Below are 13,917 nucleotides of genomic sequence, written 5' to 3'. Positions count from 1 at the left end.
AGTCAGCCATCAAAAGGATGAAATCTTGCCATTTGCAAGGACATGGATGGAACTAGATGATATCATGCTAAGTGAAATAAGTCAGTCAGAGAAAGACAAATACCATATGATTTCACTCATATGCGGAATTCAAGAAAACAGATGAACATGGGGGAAGGGAAGGAAAAATAAGATAAAAATAGGGAGGCAAACCATAAGAGGCACTGAACTCTAGGAAACAAAGTAAGGGTCACTGGAGGGAGGTGATTAGGGGGCATGGGGTAAATGGGTGATGGGCATTAAGGAGGGCACTTGATGTAATGAGCACTGGGTGTTATATCAACTGATAAATCACTAAATTCTACCCTTGAAACGAATAATACACCATACGTTAACTAACTTGAGTTTATATAAAAATTTTAAATAAAGAGACAGGAGGATTTAAAAAAAAAGTTCAGATGCCAGAGGGGTCAAAGACCCTCTCTCAGGTCCCACCTCTGCTGAAAAAAGGATATTTAAATATCCTGGGGATTCACCCTCTTGACCTCAGAATTCAAACAGAATGGCCCCATCTGACCATGGGAGCTGTAGTATCTCTAGAGGCAGACCACACTCCCAGCAGGTATCCCCAGACTGTCCCTACAGCTGTGACAGAAACCTCTGGGGCCCATGGTGGGAGAGGGTCCCTAGAGGGAGGTCCTTTGAAATCACCCACATCTGACATGCAGTATGAGGTCTGTGGATATGAATGCAGCAGACACACATGTCACTACAAATGGTCGTATACAGGGATAGAAGGAACAAACAGGACTGCAAAAGTCAGGAAGAAGGTGGGGCTCATGCTGTGTGGTAGAGATAACAGGGCTCCCACAGGCTACCTTGCTCCCCATCCTCCCTTTGTCCTCACCCCCTATAACCCCTGCAGCATAGAGGATAAACCTAGGTTTGTATTTTGAAGGGTAGTCTTTTTCACTGCTCTGGTTTTGGGGAGGTCTGTCAAAGAAGGTGATCAAAGGTGATTAGCCTCCATTATATGTTAGGGAACATATTGGGGGACATTGATTTGGATATCCCCATTTGTTCCTGTTTAGGCTGAATGCCTCCTATGCTCAGTGCTAACTAAAATAGTCAAAACCTCTGTGTGTACCTATGTGTGAATGTGACCACATTCCCTCTGATCTCTACCCCAACTCACCTGGCCTGCCTACCTGCTTATGCCTGCCTTGCACGTACAGACTCCAAAGGGTGGAGGCTAGCACTATGGGGAACAGGGGAGACCTCTCCATGGCCACCACCACCGCAGGTGATTCATGCTCCAGGAAATTTTTCTAGAGGATTCACAATGTGACAACATCCCAGATCTCTCTGGATCCAGCTCCTTCTCTAGTTCAGAGTTCAAGCTCTGGATGGGGTGGAAATAGAGCATTTTGGAAAAGTAATAGCACCAAGATTGTGGGTAGTAGATGAAAGAGAGAAGGAAGAATAAGAAGTTAAGAGAAGGAGAAGGAAGTTTTGTCAATGGTGGGAGGTGTTGTCAGACGGAATATTTCTGATAACTTTTATTGAGTGTAACTATTGGGGGAGAACCTGTACTCCTACGTGTCTTATTGGTTATGCCAAGAATGCAAGGCCCTGTCTGTTCTTTACCTGGGCCATTTCTCAGGGTTGTGTTTGCAGCATGCAGCCTTTGAGGGATGAGGTAATGTATCTCTCAGGACAAAGAGTGGGCTTGTTTACTGCTTGCTACAAATTGGTAAGTTCTCCAAGCTCAGTGTTTGACTCTAGTCAAACCTGGCCTGCTCCATGTGGTTCCTGTCAGATTTGAGAGACAAGGAGAACCTAAGCAAATTGTGTTCATGCTGCTTGCTGTCCTGAAAGTAATACTATCCCTTGTTTCCAACTGAGAGCTCTTATTCTTCTACCAGCATCCATGAAACAGGATAACTTAATATTTTATAGGGTAAAATAAAAATCTCAGATGTAGCAATAACATGTATGGAAAAATGTGCATATTTCAAATGTACAGCTTAAGGAACTGTCTAAAGTGAACACATCTGTGATTAGGTGACCAGATCAATAAACAGAATCTCAACAATACTTCAGAACAGCCAGGAGTTGATGATCTTGAGAAGGTTGAGGATCTTAGGGAAGATGATCATCTTCAGAAACGGAACAAGTCATGCGCAGTCTGTAGTCAGGTGTGAAGCTGAAAGCTGGGATCCATTAGAATCTTGTCACATTTCCCAGGCCTCGTGGGTAGGCAGCTGAAGCATGTGGCATTGTTTAGTTGATGGGGTGGTTCATGCGAACATCCCCCACAGGCACCATGCATCAGTGGCTTTGGAGCAGGAGGTTGGGCAAAAGAGGCAGGGCAGTACCAGGAGGTAGAAGGGGCACTGTACTTCCCCTCACACTTTCTGTCCTTCTACTCTATCCTAGGATGAGACTAGAAAGAGAAAAGGGACTAGAAAAGAGGCAGATGGACCCGGGACAGCTGGAAGTCACAGGGAGCAGTCCCTGAGGCTGCAGAAACACCTGGGGAGGGCACATTTATAGAATTGTCACACCCTTGCCAGGAGACCCTACCTCAGCTAAGCTCGAACAGAAGTACGTCATATGGCATTTTTGAGAACTGCATAGTCCCAACCCTCAAAGACACTGGAGAGGGTCAGCACAGTGCACCTGTTGACAAGGACACCCTGTGGTCTGCCAACCATCAGCATCAGAAGGCCAGGATGACCTGGGGCAAAGAGGGAATCAGCTGTGTTTGGCAGTTCTGGGAGGACAGTTGGGGGAAACTTGGTGGACAAAATGCATGTGGGGAAGGCTTGAAGTCAAAGAGTTTGAGCAGGGCAAAGGCAGGAAGGGCAAAAGGTTAGGGACATTACTTTATGGACAAAACCAGTCATCCTCCTGGATGAACAAGGAGAGGAACTAACGTGCAAGGCCTCCTTAGGGTCCTGATAATCTGTGAAAGGTAAAGGAAAGGGTGGGGATTAAGAAGTTATATTAGTTTTCTATTAGTTATATTAGGTTGCCACAAATTCAGCAGCTTAAACAATACCCATTTATTAACTCACCATTTGGCAGGTCAGAAGTCCAGGTGGGCTCACCTGAGTTTTCTGCTGAAGGTCTCACAAGAACAAAGTCAGGTTTCAGCCTAGCTGGCCTCTTGGATGGAGGCTCCAGGGTCTTCCCTTCCCTTCCCTTCCCTTCCCTTCCAGGCTTATTCAGGGTGTTGGAAAGATCCAGCTCTTGTTGGCTGAGGGCTGAAGTGCCCGCTGCCTTGCTGACTGTTGGCCAGGAGCCTTTCTCTGTGCCTCGAGGTTCTTACATTCCTTTTTAAGTGCCCCCCTCCATCTTCAAAGCCAGCAATCCTGCATTGTGTGCTTCTCACACTTCAACTTTCTCTGACTTCCCTTTCTTTTGCACCTGGAGAAAGCTCTCTGCTTTCCGGAACTCATGTGATTAGGTCAGATCCAACTGAATAATCTCCCTATTTTATGGTCAACTGTGCCATATAACAGCATTATCACAGAAGCGGTATTTCATCCCTCCCTGCTCCCAGCCTCCTTAAATGGAGGCATTACTTACCCCTCTGGAATTGCATGGTGAGACCTATATGGCAGGGACATACTGCTGTCCAGGCTCACTCATGTCTGAGTCACACTGAATTACTTAGAGGTATGGTGGGTAACAGTTTGGGACAGAGCCAGGAGCAAAGCAAAGGCCAGCAGGAAAATGGGGTGTGCGGCATTTAACTTTGGTTTTCCATGGGCCTTGCAGGAGGGAAAGGGAATGGATTGGTGGGCTCCATGCTTTGGTGGAGTCTGGGGCTCCTTGTTCCAAAGGCCCTAACTGTGGTAGTCTGGGCTGTGTTATTCTTTTTTTTTTTTTAAGATTTTATTTATTTATTCATGAGAGAGAGAGAGAGAGAGAGAGAGAGAGAGAGAGAAGCAGAGGGAGAAGCAGGCTCCCCGCTGAGCAGGGAGCCCGATGCAGGATTCGATCCCAGGACCCTGGGATCATGACCTGAGCCGAAGGCAGACGCTTAACCATCTGAGCCACCCAGGCGCCCTGGGCTGTGTTATTCTTAAAGATTCTGCAAAATGCCCAAGTTCACTGGTAGATAAATAATCATTAATAAGGAATTGTGGCCTGGCCTGTGTAGGCATGCCCAGGTAAACCATCCCCTCTCTGTTTTACCCTCTAGAGATCTTTCATCTAGCCTTCTACTAGTGTGCAGACTGGTGTTGGGGTGGTGTACTTGGGGTTCTAACTGCTTATTAAACAGACTTCCACCTGATCCTATCTTTAAGTCTCACCTTCAACCTCCTACCACTCCTAGAGGTAACCCATGCCTCCCATTCTTTATTATGAGGAGCTGAGAAACCTCTATCCCATCAACAAATCTCCTTTGTTCTTTCTCTCAATGCCTCTTTCACCCAGACATCATCATCTTTCTTTCCTTTACCTTCTTCACTCCATTCCCTCTAGTCTTCCAGGCCATATCGACTGAGATGGATCTTATCCAAGCATGTATTGGACACATGCAGGCTGAAAGCCTTGCACCACTGTGTGATGTCAAATACTACCTGTATAAACAGCTGTAAACAATAGGCTGTTGACATGAGGTATCTTCCTTTGACCAGGGAATTCAGGGAAGGAGGAGAGGATAGTGTTACAGATGGGGAGAGGAAAAAGAGCACTCAATAACTGAGCATTGAGAATAGTATCTTTCTTTGCATTTTTCCTTTCTAAAATTTGCTTATTCTTTTTACCTGGGCTGCTAGAAAGCTAAGCAGCGTAATGAAGGATTAACCAACCTCTGAGAAACATTTATTGTGCACCAACACTCTACCAGATGCTTTTGACCTGAGTTACTTCAAATGTGTCTCCTGACAACATCAGGAGGCATAGATTCAACCCCCTGCTCCTACTCTGGTCACCCCACCCCTGCCTTGATCCCAAACATCAGCACCTCTAATACCAGCCACTGCCTGTGCCTATGACCATTTTATGATGAAAAAAGAAGGAAATCCTCATTCTTTTCTGATGCATCATAATAATAAGATAGTAACTTGGATAAAAATATTAGTTATATGTGATAATTATTCCCATGAATATCCAAGCAGTGGTTAAGAGAATGGAACCTGGTGTCAACTGGCTGTGGAACATCAGGCAAGACATTTAACCTCTCTGAATCTCAGTATGCTCAAATATAAACTGGGGATATCTTTAATACCTATCCTGCTCATATGGTTGTGGAGATTGAGTCAACGCATGTAAAACATTTAAGCAGCACCTGATGCACAGTAAGGAGTTAAGAAACTCTCCTATTATTAATATTATCATCATTACTACTGTGTGCTGACTTTTAACTCATTTAAATCTGATAAAAAACCTCGTGAAGTGTGAATTTCTCCCTAGTTTACAAGAAACCGTCATTCCTAATAGCATTAATTGCAACTATAGTACTAACATGAAGGCAAATAACAGCATCAGTGATGACTCATAATTATGTCCATTTTACAGATGTATGCCAAGATTCTCAGGAGTGGTAATAATTAGATTATAATATCAATGTAAGGTAAATTATCAATATTCCAAAATCATCTCCATTTCAGCGGCGGCATCACATAACATCATTATTCTTATATTGATATCCATTATTAGGGTAGATGCTAAAATAATATTAGTAATAATAATGATAATAACAACAACACCATAAATCATATGTTATCATTATGCCATTTCCAAGAGGGGAGAATTACCACACCAGCATTACCAGGAATGGTAGTTACTGTAGTTTTTTTAAAAAAAATCATAATAATGCAATTAATGGCATTAATGCTTTACCTCAGTTATCCTGATTCTGATGAGATGAAAAGGTTAACATCAGGATTTCTTAGCAGTATAGAATTAATTTAGTATTAGTTATTTTTATTAGTAAATTATTAAACTGTGTTATACTTCCTAGAACATTTGTAATAAATAATACAATTATGGTATACATAATAGTTAATACAATTGTGGTATTCATTATAATAATGATTAATGACATAATAACTTAATTATGACCTTAATTATGATACTATTGAAATAATTAAATAATATAATTAATAATAATGTAAGCACAAATAATAATGGATGCACACTAATTATCCTCACTGAACAAAAGGTAAAGCACAATACAAGTCTTCCTGGAGGTGCTTCCTGGGTAACTAATATTATAACATTATAATATTAATTTAACTACAGACAATATTATTATGGATATGCTATAATTATGCCCCCTTTACCACGGGGAAAGTCAATATCCAGGCACAGTGACATGTAATTAGTTCTTTAAAGTTAACCTAACTGCACATAGTAAATTATGGAATGTCCTATAACCATACCCACTTCCGAGAGGGGAGAAGGCGAGGCCAGCATCCGGGGTAGTGAAACTATCACTATGGCGCTAACACTACGCAGATGCAGACTGTACCCAGGAAGTGCTCAAAGCCGGGCCATTTCCCTGACGGGGAGAGCTGGGAACAGCTCCGCAGTGGATGGCGCCCCCTGAGCAACGTGGTGGGCTCATCGGTGCTACAGGTACTTAAGCTGCGCAGCATCCCCCGCGCCCTCGCGCCCCCCCCCCCCCCGCCCCAACCCCGGCACTGGCTTCTGGCCCGGGCCGCGGCCGCTGAGCCTACTGCACTTCACTGCACGCTCTCCGCCGAACACGCAACCTTCTAGCGGTCGCTGAGGAGAGGCGCTCCACCGCGCCTGTGTTGTGGACATTTCCTCCTCGAGGCCGCGCGTGAGCCGACCCACACTCCCGGTGCCCCAGGGCTGCCGTCGCCCCCAGTCCAGGAGAAGAGGAGCCGGGATGGGGAGGGACCGGGCGGAGCTGCCGCTTGGGGCAGCGGAGGGGAGAAACTGCTTTCCCTTCCTTTATCGCCCTTCCTCGACACCGATCTGGATGAGGCTGGAGTTCACTGTGCGGACCGTGTACACGTTGCGAGTGGATGGGGATCAGATGCGCTTGGGGTATGGGGTAAGGAAGGGAAGTGTTCAGGGTCTGGGAGATGCTTCTGGAGACGATGTGAATGGGTGGAGGTTTTCAAGCCACCCATCCCTTTGTCCGGCCAGTTCTGGAACCAGTAATTGTCCCCACCCCCAACTTATTTGAACCGATACGCGAAGGATGTTGGCAGCCAGTGAGCTAAGTGGATATCTGAGGGAACAGTGTACTAGGCATAGGGCACGGCCATTGCAAAGGCCTGGAAGCTAGAAGAAGCTCTGCTGGTTTTATTAATTATAGGAAGGGCCCTAGCAGAGACCAATTTGTGTTGACAGATAGTAAAAATATTTACCAACTAACACGAAGTCTCAACTCTATTTAGCTCTACTCTTCCTTTTTAGGATAGTTAACAGCTTTATCTGATAAATGTTTATTTAAATGTGTGATATTTTATATAAGACATAATTAAGATGAATCAGTTTTCAATATTTAGCCTTTTTGGTTTATAAAAACAGCAATTTCATATGATTCAAACAATTATCGTCAACTTATAAATACATTCAGTTATAACAATTTATTTAATTCTATAAATTACATTATGATTACATAAATATAAGGTAAATATGTTATATAAATGTATGTAAATTTATAAACTACAAGTATTATATGCAGTCTGTATATATGTAATTTATGAAATATAAATATATGCAATCTATATTGTAACATTAGTTTTTATAATATAGCATACACCTATATATGTATGCACATATTACTCTAGCATGTGTAATTAATATAAAAACGTGTATCATGTTAAAATATTTCATAATGGCCCTTCACTGTCCTGAAATGAAATTTATAGGTAATATGACTTACCTGTGCCCCAAATTTGAAAAATAAAACAACTTAATGACCTAACTTTAATATAAAGATGTTATAAAAGACATAATAATGTGCATTGTCATATGTAAACACTTGGGAATTGTGGTAGAAGAATTAATAAACTAGATATATAGTTAATAGGAATAGTGGCAGTAGTCAAAGTAGTTATAGAAAATACTTGCTGAGTATTTTCTGTGTGTCAGGCACTGTTCTAAGCACTTGAAGTGCACTGAAGTATTTAATCCTTACAGCCCCCTGACAGAGCCAGCAGAGGGTTTCCATTATTTAGTTAGCTCAGCATGAGGAGGGGTTTGTGGTAGCCCAATGATGTGCTAAGCTTGCAAATGGAGAAGGAAATAAGTTATCTAAAGAAGATGAGTAAGCCCTAATGGGCACTTACTTTGGAGCCTATGTATCCTAGCTGACACAGAATTTGATTTGCAATAGGGGCAGCCAAGTGTAGAATTGAAGATGTGGGCCCTGCTTGTAACTTTTAGAACCTCGCTGTTTGATGAGCAGCAACTGTGTCTCTGCCATGAATCAGAGCTCTCCCCATAACAGAGCAGAACTTTGACAGTATCAGAGGTCTCATTGTGAAATCTGTGTTGGCAGCACATGGCATGGAAACAACTAACTTTGGGCAGAAAATGCTTGTAGACTCTGCAGTTTGCCTGCACTAAGGGTCCGTGTGGGAGAGGGGCAGTATGTGCTTCTATGGGGTATGTGCATACCTCTACGCACACTCTAGTAGACCTCAGTTGACTGCAACCCACATCACAAGAGCCCTCAGTTCACTGGCTTTTCTTCCCACCTGTACTCCTCATTGTAAGACAAACTTTTAGTCACCACAGTAACTTTTCTTCAGGGTACCTATTTATGTGTGCAAGAATCTAAAAGTTGGAAGGAATAGTGGTTCTATCCAGACAGGGGTTTTGAGGTAAGGATGGGACTGGGTATGGTGGTTAAAGGGGACATTAGCTATATCTGCAATGCTTTATTTCTTTAATAAAACAAAGCTACTGAAAGCAAATTGGAAAAAAAAAGTTAACATTATTAAATTTGGATGGTAAAATCATGGGAATTTGTAATATTATTATTTTTAGTTCTCTGTAATTTTGAAATTAAGAAAAAAATCAAAAAGAAGATTGCCAGGGGGAGATTTTCCAGTTTAGCACATAAGTGGATTGTCTTCTTGACCAGAGACTTCACCAACCATCAGATAACCGGTTTTATTGGTGCTGGGTTAGAGCTTGTCTGGTGTAATGCCTCCCTTTCTTCTCAGAGTAGAAACTGACTTTCTCAGATGTCATGTATCTTTTCAAAGAGACAGAGGTGGAATGAGAACCCAGGGTTTCTGATCTCTAGCTCGCTCTGTGCTCTTTTCACACTGTTATGCCCTTTTCTTATACTGCCTTGGCATTGAGGTCTAGGGTGATAACCCTGAGGGCCTGACAAATCCTCAGTCAATCCAGAAAGATTTCAGTCTCATCATGGTTCTTTACTTACTAAAGTAGAAAAGTGGGTTTGGATGTTTTAGAAAAGATTTTCAACAATCCAGCTAATGTGAAAATTAATTAACCAAAGCAGCTCACTCCATTCACACTTAAATGTGCGAGGTCTCATGGAATGAGAATATATAAAACTACATTCAGTAAGACCTACTAAGTGTATGGTCCAGGAGGTGCTCGAGGAGTGACGAAATGAAAAAGGAAAAAGGAAAAAAAAAAAACATGAGGACTCTCTGACCTTGACTAATGTGCCAGTCAATACGGCAGGAGACCCAGGATGCCACCCCACCTTGACGCTTAGGTAGGCTAAGCTCAGGGCATGACTAAAATTTGGTTGGGGAGGTGTGGAAGGTGGGAGAAATGGTATGAGTGTGCAGACAGGATAGAGCTGAGGGCTCAAAGCATAGCTGTTCCCTGACAAGGAGGGCTAGGGTAGGACTGGGAGGGAGGTCAGCCTGTCAAGAGCAAGGCATTTTGATAGGGTAGGGCCTAATTTGGAAGAGCTTGGGTGATTTTAGCTGACTTAACAGGGGATTATGAGTTCTGGAGCAGGGATGTGGCATAGAGTTTATTTTGTTATTCCTGTTTCTAGTGATGCTGGCTAAAGGAAAGGTAGCAGTCATTTATTCTTGTGAACACATTTTGTACTTTGGGGTCTATCTCCTGATATTCCTATCAGAGTTTGGATACAGCACTGCTTTCTGTGGTGGGTAGCAGCAGGAGGAATTTTTTTAAAATATTTTTATTTGAGAGAGAGACAGAGAGGAGAGGGGAGAGAGAGAGAGAGCGCGCGCACAAGCTAGGGTGAGGGGCAGAAGGCGAGGGAGAAGCAGACTCTTCGCTAAGCAGGAAGCCTGGTGCAGGGCTCTATGCCAGGACCCTGGGATCATGACCTGAGCTGACGGCAGGTGCTTAACCAACTGAGCCACCCAGGTGCCCCCAGCAGGAGGAATCTTAAGGTCTTTGATAAATTCAAACAACTTTTGATTATTAGTAAATTTGGGGAGAAAACCCACATGATTTCATCCCACAAAGATTTAATGAATACTTACTATGTACAATGCATCGGACCTTGTCCTAGGAATACAAAGTAAATGAGACACACATCTAACTGGGGAGATGTGTAGACACACGTGGTGAGAGCACCACAGGGGAAAGAATTCACATGGGACAATGAAGTACAGTTTCATAGAAATGACGTTTGAAGCTGGATCTTGGAGGATTAGTAGGCTCTCAATAGATAGGCACAGAGGCAAAGGGTATTCTAGAGGAAGAAACCTGAAGAGCAAAGGCAGAGAAAAGTGAGTGGCATGTTCAGGGAAGGTGAGTATCGACTGCAGTGTAGGATGTGTGCAGAACTGTGGGGAGGGGCAGAAATGACAGGCAGTCTAGGGTGAGCCAACGGAACTAGGCTTAGGGATGGATGTGCATCCCGGGAACCACTGCAGGTTTTGAGCAGTGGAAGGACATGGTCATGTACTTCAGAAAGATCACTTAGTAGCATTCTAAAGAACAGATTGGAATGGGAAAGTTGGAAAATCATTTAGAAGGGAATTGCAATAGTCCAAACAAGATACGAGAAGGATCTGAACTTTCACATCTGTGAGGATGGAGAGGCGGGGAAGAATTTAAGTCACTTTTCAGAAATGACAAGCTTTAATGTCTTTTTGGGAGGAGCAGGGGGGAGATCAGTGGGAAGGGAAAGGCAAGATTCGGGGATGATTTCCAAAGATTTTGATTTGGATGACTGCAGACATGGGAGGCGGAGCAGATGTAGCATGGAAGATAAATTCACTGCCAAGCATCCTGGATTTGAGGGGGCAGAAGAGAGCCTGCTCCCTGGGGTTGGCGGGCAGTGCTGATATCCTGTCTCCACAGGCTCATTTCCTGCCGCAGCCTTCAAATTAACATCAGTGCATCTGAGAAGGGCTCCTGGCTAGTGACTAATTCCCAAGGAAGCTCTCATCAGGCCTCAGGTAATCAGGAGTTGAGGAGTTGGTTGTAATGTTTCACGTGGCTTCACCTCCAGAACGTAATTGAGGCTCATTTCTTGGGTAAAGATCTAAGGAATGATCTTGACAAAGCGTAGCACAGATCCTGTAATGAAAGGGAAATGAAGATGGTTGCCAGCCCATTATTAAGCATAATAACTAGGTTGAAATGAGATGAAAGACTTCATTTAGGCAGAACTTTCCCATTGACGAATGGTAGGGGGTAAAAGTATGAAAAGAAAGCGTATAATCCAATTCATAAAAAACATAGAAATGCTTTTTAAAACCTGAAGCGATAATCGCTCATTGTATTTATAGAGCTGGGGTGGGGGATATTTTCTCTATTGATGGATACTGATGCTCAGATGAAATTTTTAAAATAAATTTTTTTTCTACTGACAACTTTATCTAAAAAATAACGAAACAGCTCTGTCCATATTTCTAGGCTGGGAGCAAGGAGGTCCAGCAGTAAGGGCACAGGCCATGTACTTCTTGGAGGGTTTGACCTCTTGTGCCTGGGGCTGCCCACTTGAGGCAGATAGTGTTCACCATGATGGGTATAAATGCAAAGAAACTTGGGCACCTGGGTGGCTCAGATGGTTAAGCATCTGCCTTCGGCTCAGGTCATGATCCCAGGGTCCTGGGATCAAGTCCTGCATTGGGCTCCCTGCTCCTTGGGAGCCTGCTTCTCCCTCTGCTTCTCTCTCTCTCTCTCTCCCCCTCTCTCCCTCTGTCTCTCATGAATAAATAAATAAAATCTTTAAAAAAAATGCAAAGAAACTTGTCCTTAGGTATGTGTTTGGGGGAGAGCTGAAAAAGAAATAGAAAGCATTTAACTCCCACATTAAAATATTAAGAATAAGGAGAATAACATTGTGTTCAATAATTATAATACATAAATACAAGAGTTAAGATAAACACACAACTCTATTCCTAGATTATGATTTTAGGAATTGGGTGATCATCCCTAGATATTTAATTTTAAATCAATATGGATCAGATAAAATTGATCCAAGTTTTAGATCTGATCTTCAGAGGTTAAATAAGTACACAGATTATTAAGAATTCATTAATCTGTAAATACAATGTGTAATTCATAGATAAGTAATTGGCAAACATTATTTGATGACTATTATTCCCACAATGGTTATTATTTGGGGATAGGTTATCATTCAGCTGGAAAGGTCTACTGGACAGACCTGTGCTCTTTGGAATACATAGGACAATTTGGATGGCATCAAGCAAACCTTAATATTTTAATGGCTCATGAGCTGGGATGAGGAGTATAGGAGGCAATATATAGAACACACAGTGATTAAGAACTTAAGTTCTGGAGTCCAACTCACCTGTGTTGGGATCCACACTCTACCACCACCACTTGTGTGACCTTGAGCAAGTCATTTAACTCAGTTTTTTTCTTCTTCTCAGTAAAAGGGGAATGATAAGAGTCCCTACTTCCCAGAGTTAACAGGATAATGAAATGAGAAAAAATACATGCAAAGCACCTATCACAGCACCCAGCTATTCTGTACCAAGGGCTCAATGAATGCCAGTAGCTGCTGTTGCACCTTTCTGTCCTGGGTCATCCACCTGCTGTGTGTGTAACCTGATTACCCAGTTTGAGCAAGAACTCAGCTGCATGCTCAACTTTTGGCTCCCTGTGTCACCCACAGTGGTGCATCCCCAGTTGTGCTGTGATCCCTCCCCAGCAACCAGTGGTTGGCAGATAGCAATTTTTTAGTTTAGAGGTTAGGTGGGGAAAGGTGAGTGCTACACAAAAAACTTGGACAGCTCCCCCTCTAGTGGTGATTTGATGAATTGCCCCCAACAATTGCCCTGTTGATCACAAATAGGAGAGCTGGCTGTAAAAATAGTTAAAAGAAAACAGATGGTTTAACAAATGAATTTATGAATCACAAACACATAATAAACTAGTACCAGATGTACATCTGAGGCAGAGGACTTAAGTTGTAATGAATATCATCAAGATATCTGGAGCTTACATATTTTCTACTGTGCTAATTAGCCATTTTACCTAAACAGATTTCTAATTTGGGATAAAAATTCAGAATTGGCAATTCTAAACATAGCTATATATCCTACCCCCCAATAAAAATTGTAATGTCTATAGCCACTAGAGTCTGTAATTTTACTGTACACAATATTTTTTTCTAAAGTAATATAATTATTGTTGATAAGAACATCTTATCCTCTTTTTTTAAGATTTTATTTATTTATTTGAGAGAGAGAGAATGAGAGATAGCACGAGAGGGAAGAGGGTCAGAGGGAGAAGCAGACTCCCTGCTGAGCAGGGAGCCCGATGAGTGGCTCGATCCTGGGACTCCAGGATCATGACCTGAGCCGAAGGCAGTCGCTTAACCAACTGAGCCACCCAGGCGCCCACATCTTATCCTCTTTTAGGGATTTATAAACTTCTCAGAGCTTTGTTTTCACAGCAGGTAGGTGTAGCAGGTTCTCCTGTCCTGATTGAGGAGAAAGCCAAGGCTTATCTATAAAGAGGCTAAATGGTTTTCTTTTGTCACCCAGGGAA

General features: G+C 42.8%; 1 protein-coding gene across 1 annotated transcript in view; it reads left to right on the top strand.

Annotated features, from left to right (window-relative positions):
- The first annotated feature begins 6,471 nt into the window (after positions 1-6,471).
- IL1RAPL2 (interleukin 1 receptor accessory protein like 2) overlaps positions 6,472-13,917 on the top strand; it is a 638,741-nt gene continuing 631,295 nt past the window's right edge. The window contains exon 1 of the mRNA XM_073888769.1: positions 6,472-6,576. Coding sequence (XP_073744870.1) covers positions 6,534-6,576 — 43 coding nt within the window. The 5' untranslated portion in view covers positions 6,472-6,533. The remainder of the gene's footprint in view (positions 6,577-13,917) is intronic.

This window comes from Callorhinus ursinus, unplaced genomic scaffold (genome assembly GCF_003265705.2).
Source record: "Callorhinus ursinus isolate GAN/ISIS: 27379988/994484 unplaced genomic scaffold, GSC_fseal_2.0 scaffold95, whole genome shotgun sequence".
In the NCBI taxonomy this organism is placed as follows: domain Eukaryota; kingdom Metazoa; phylum Chordata; class Mammalia; order Carnivora; family Otariidae; genus Callorhinus; species Callorhinus ursinus.
Note: the sequence above shows the minus strand (reverse complement) of the source record. Positions and strands in the feature narration are given on the sequence as shown.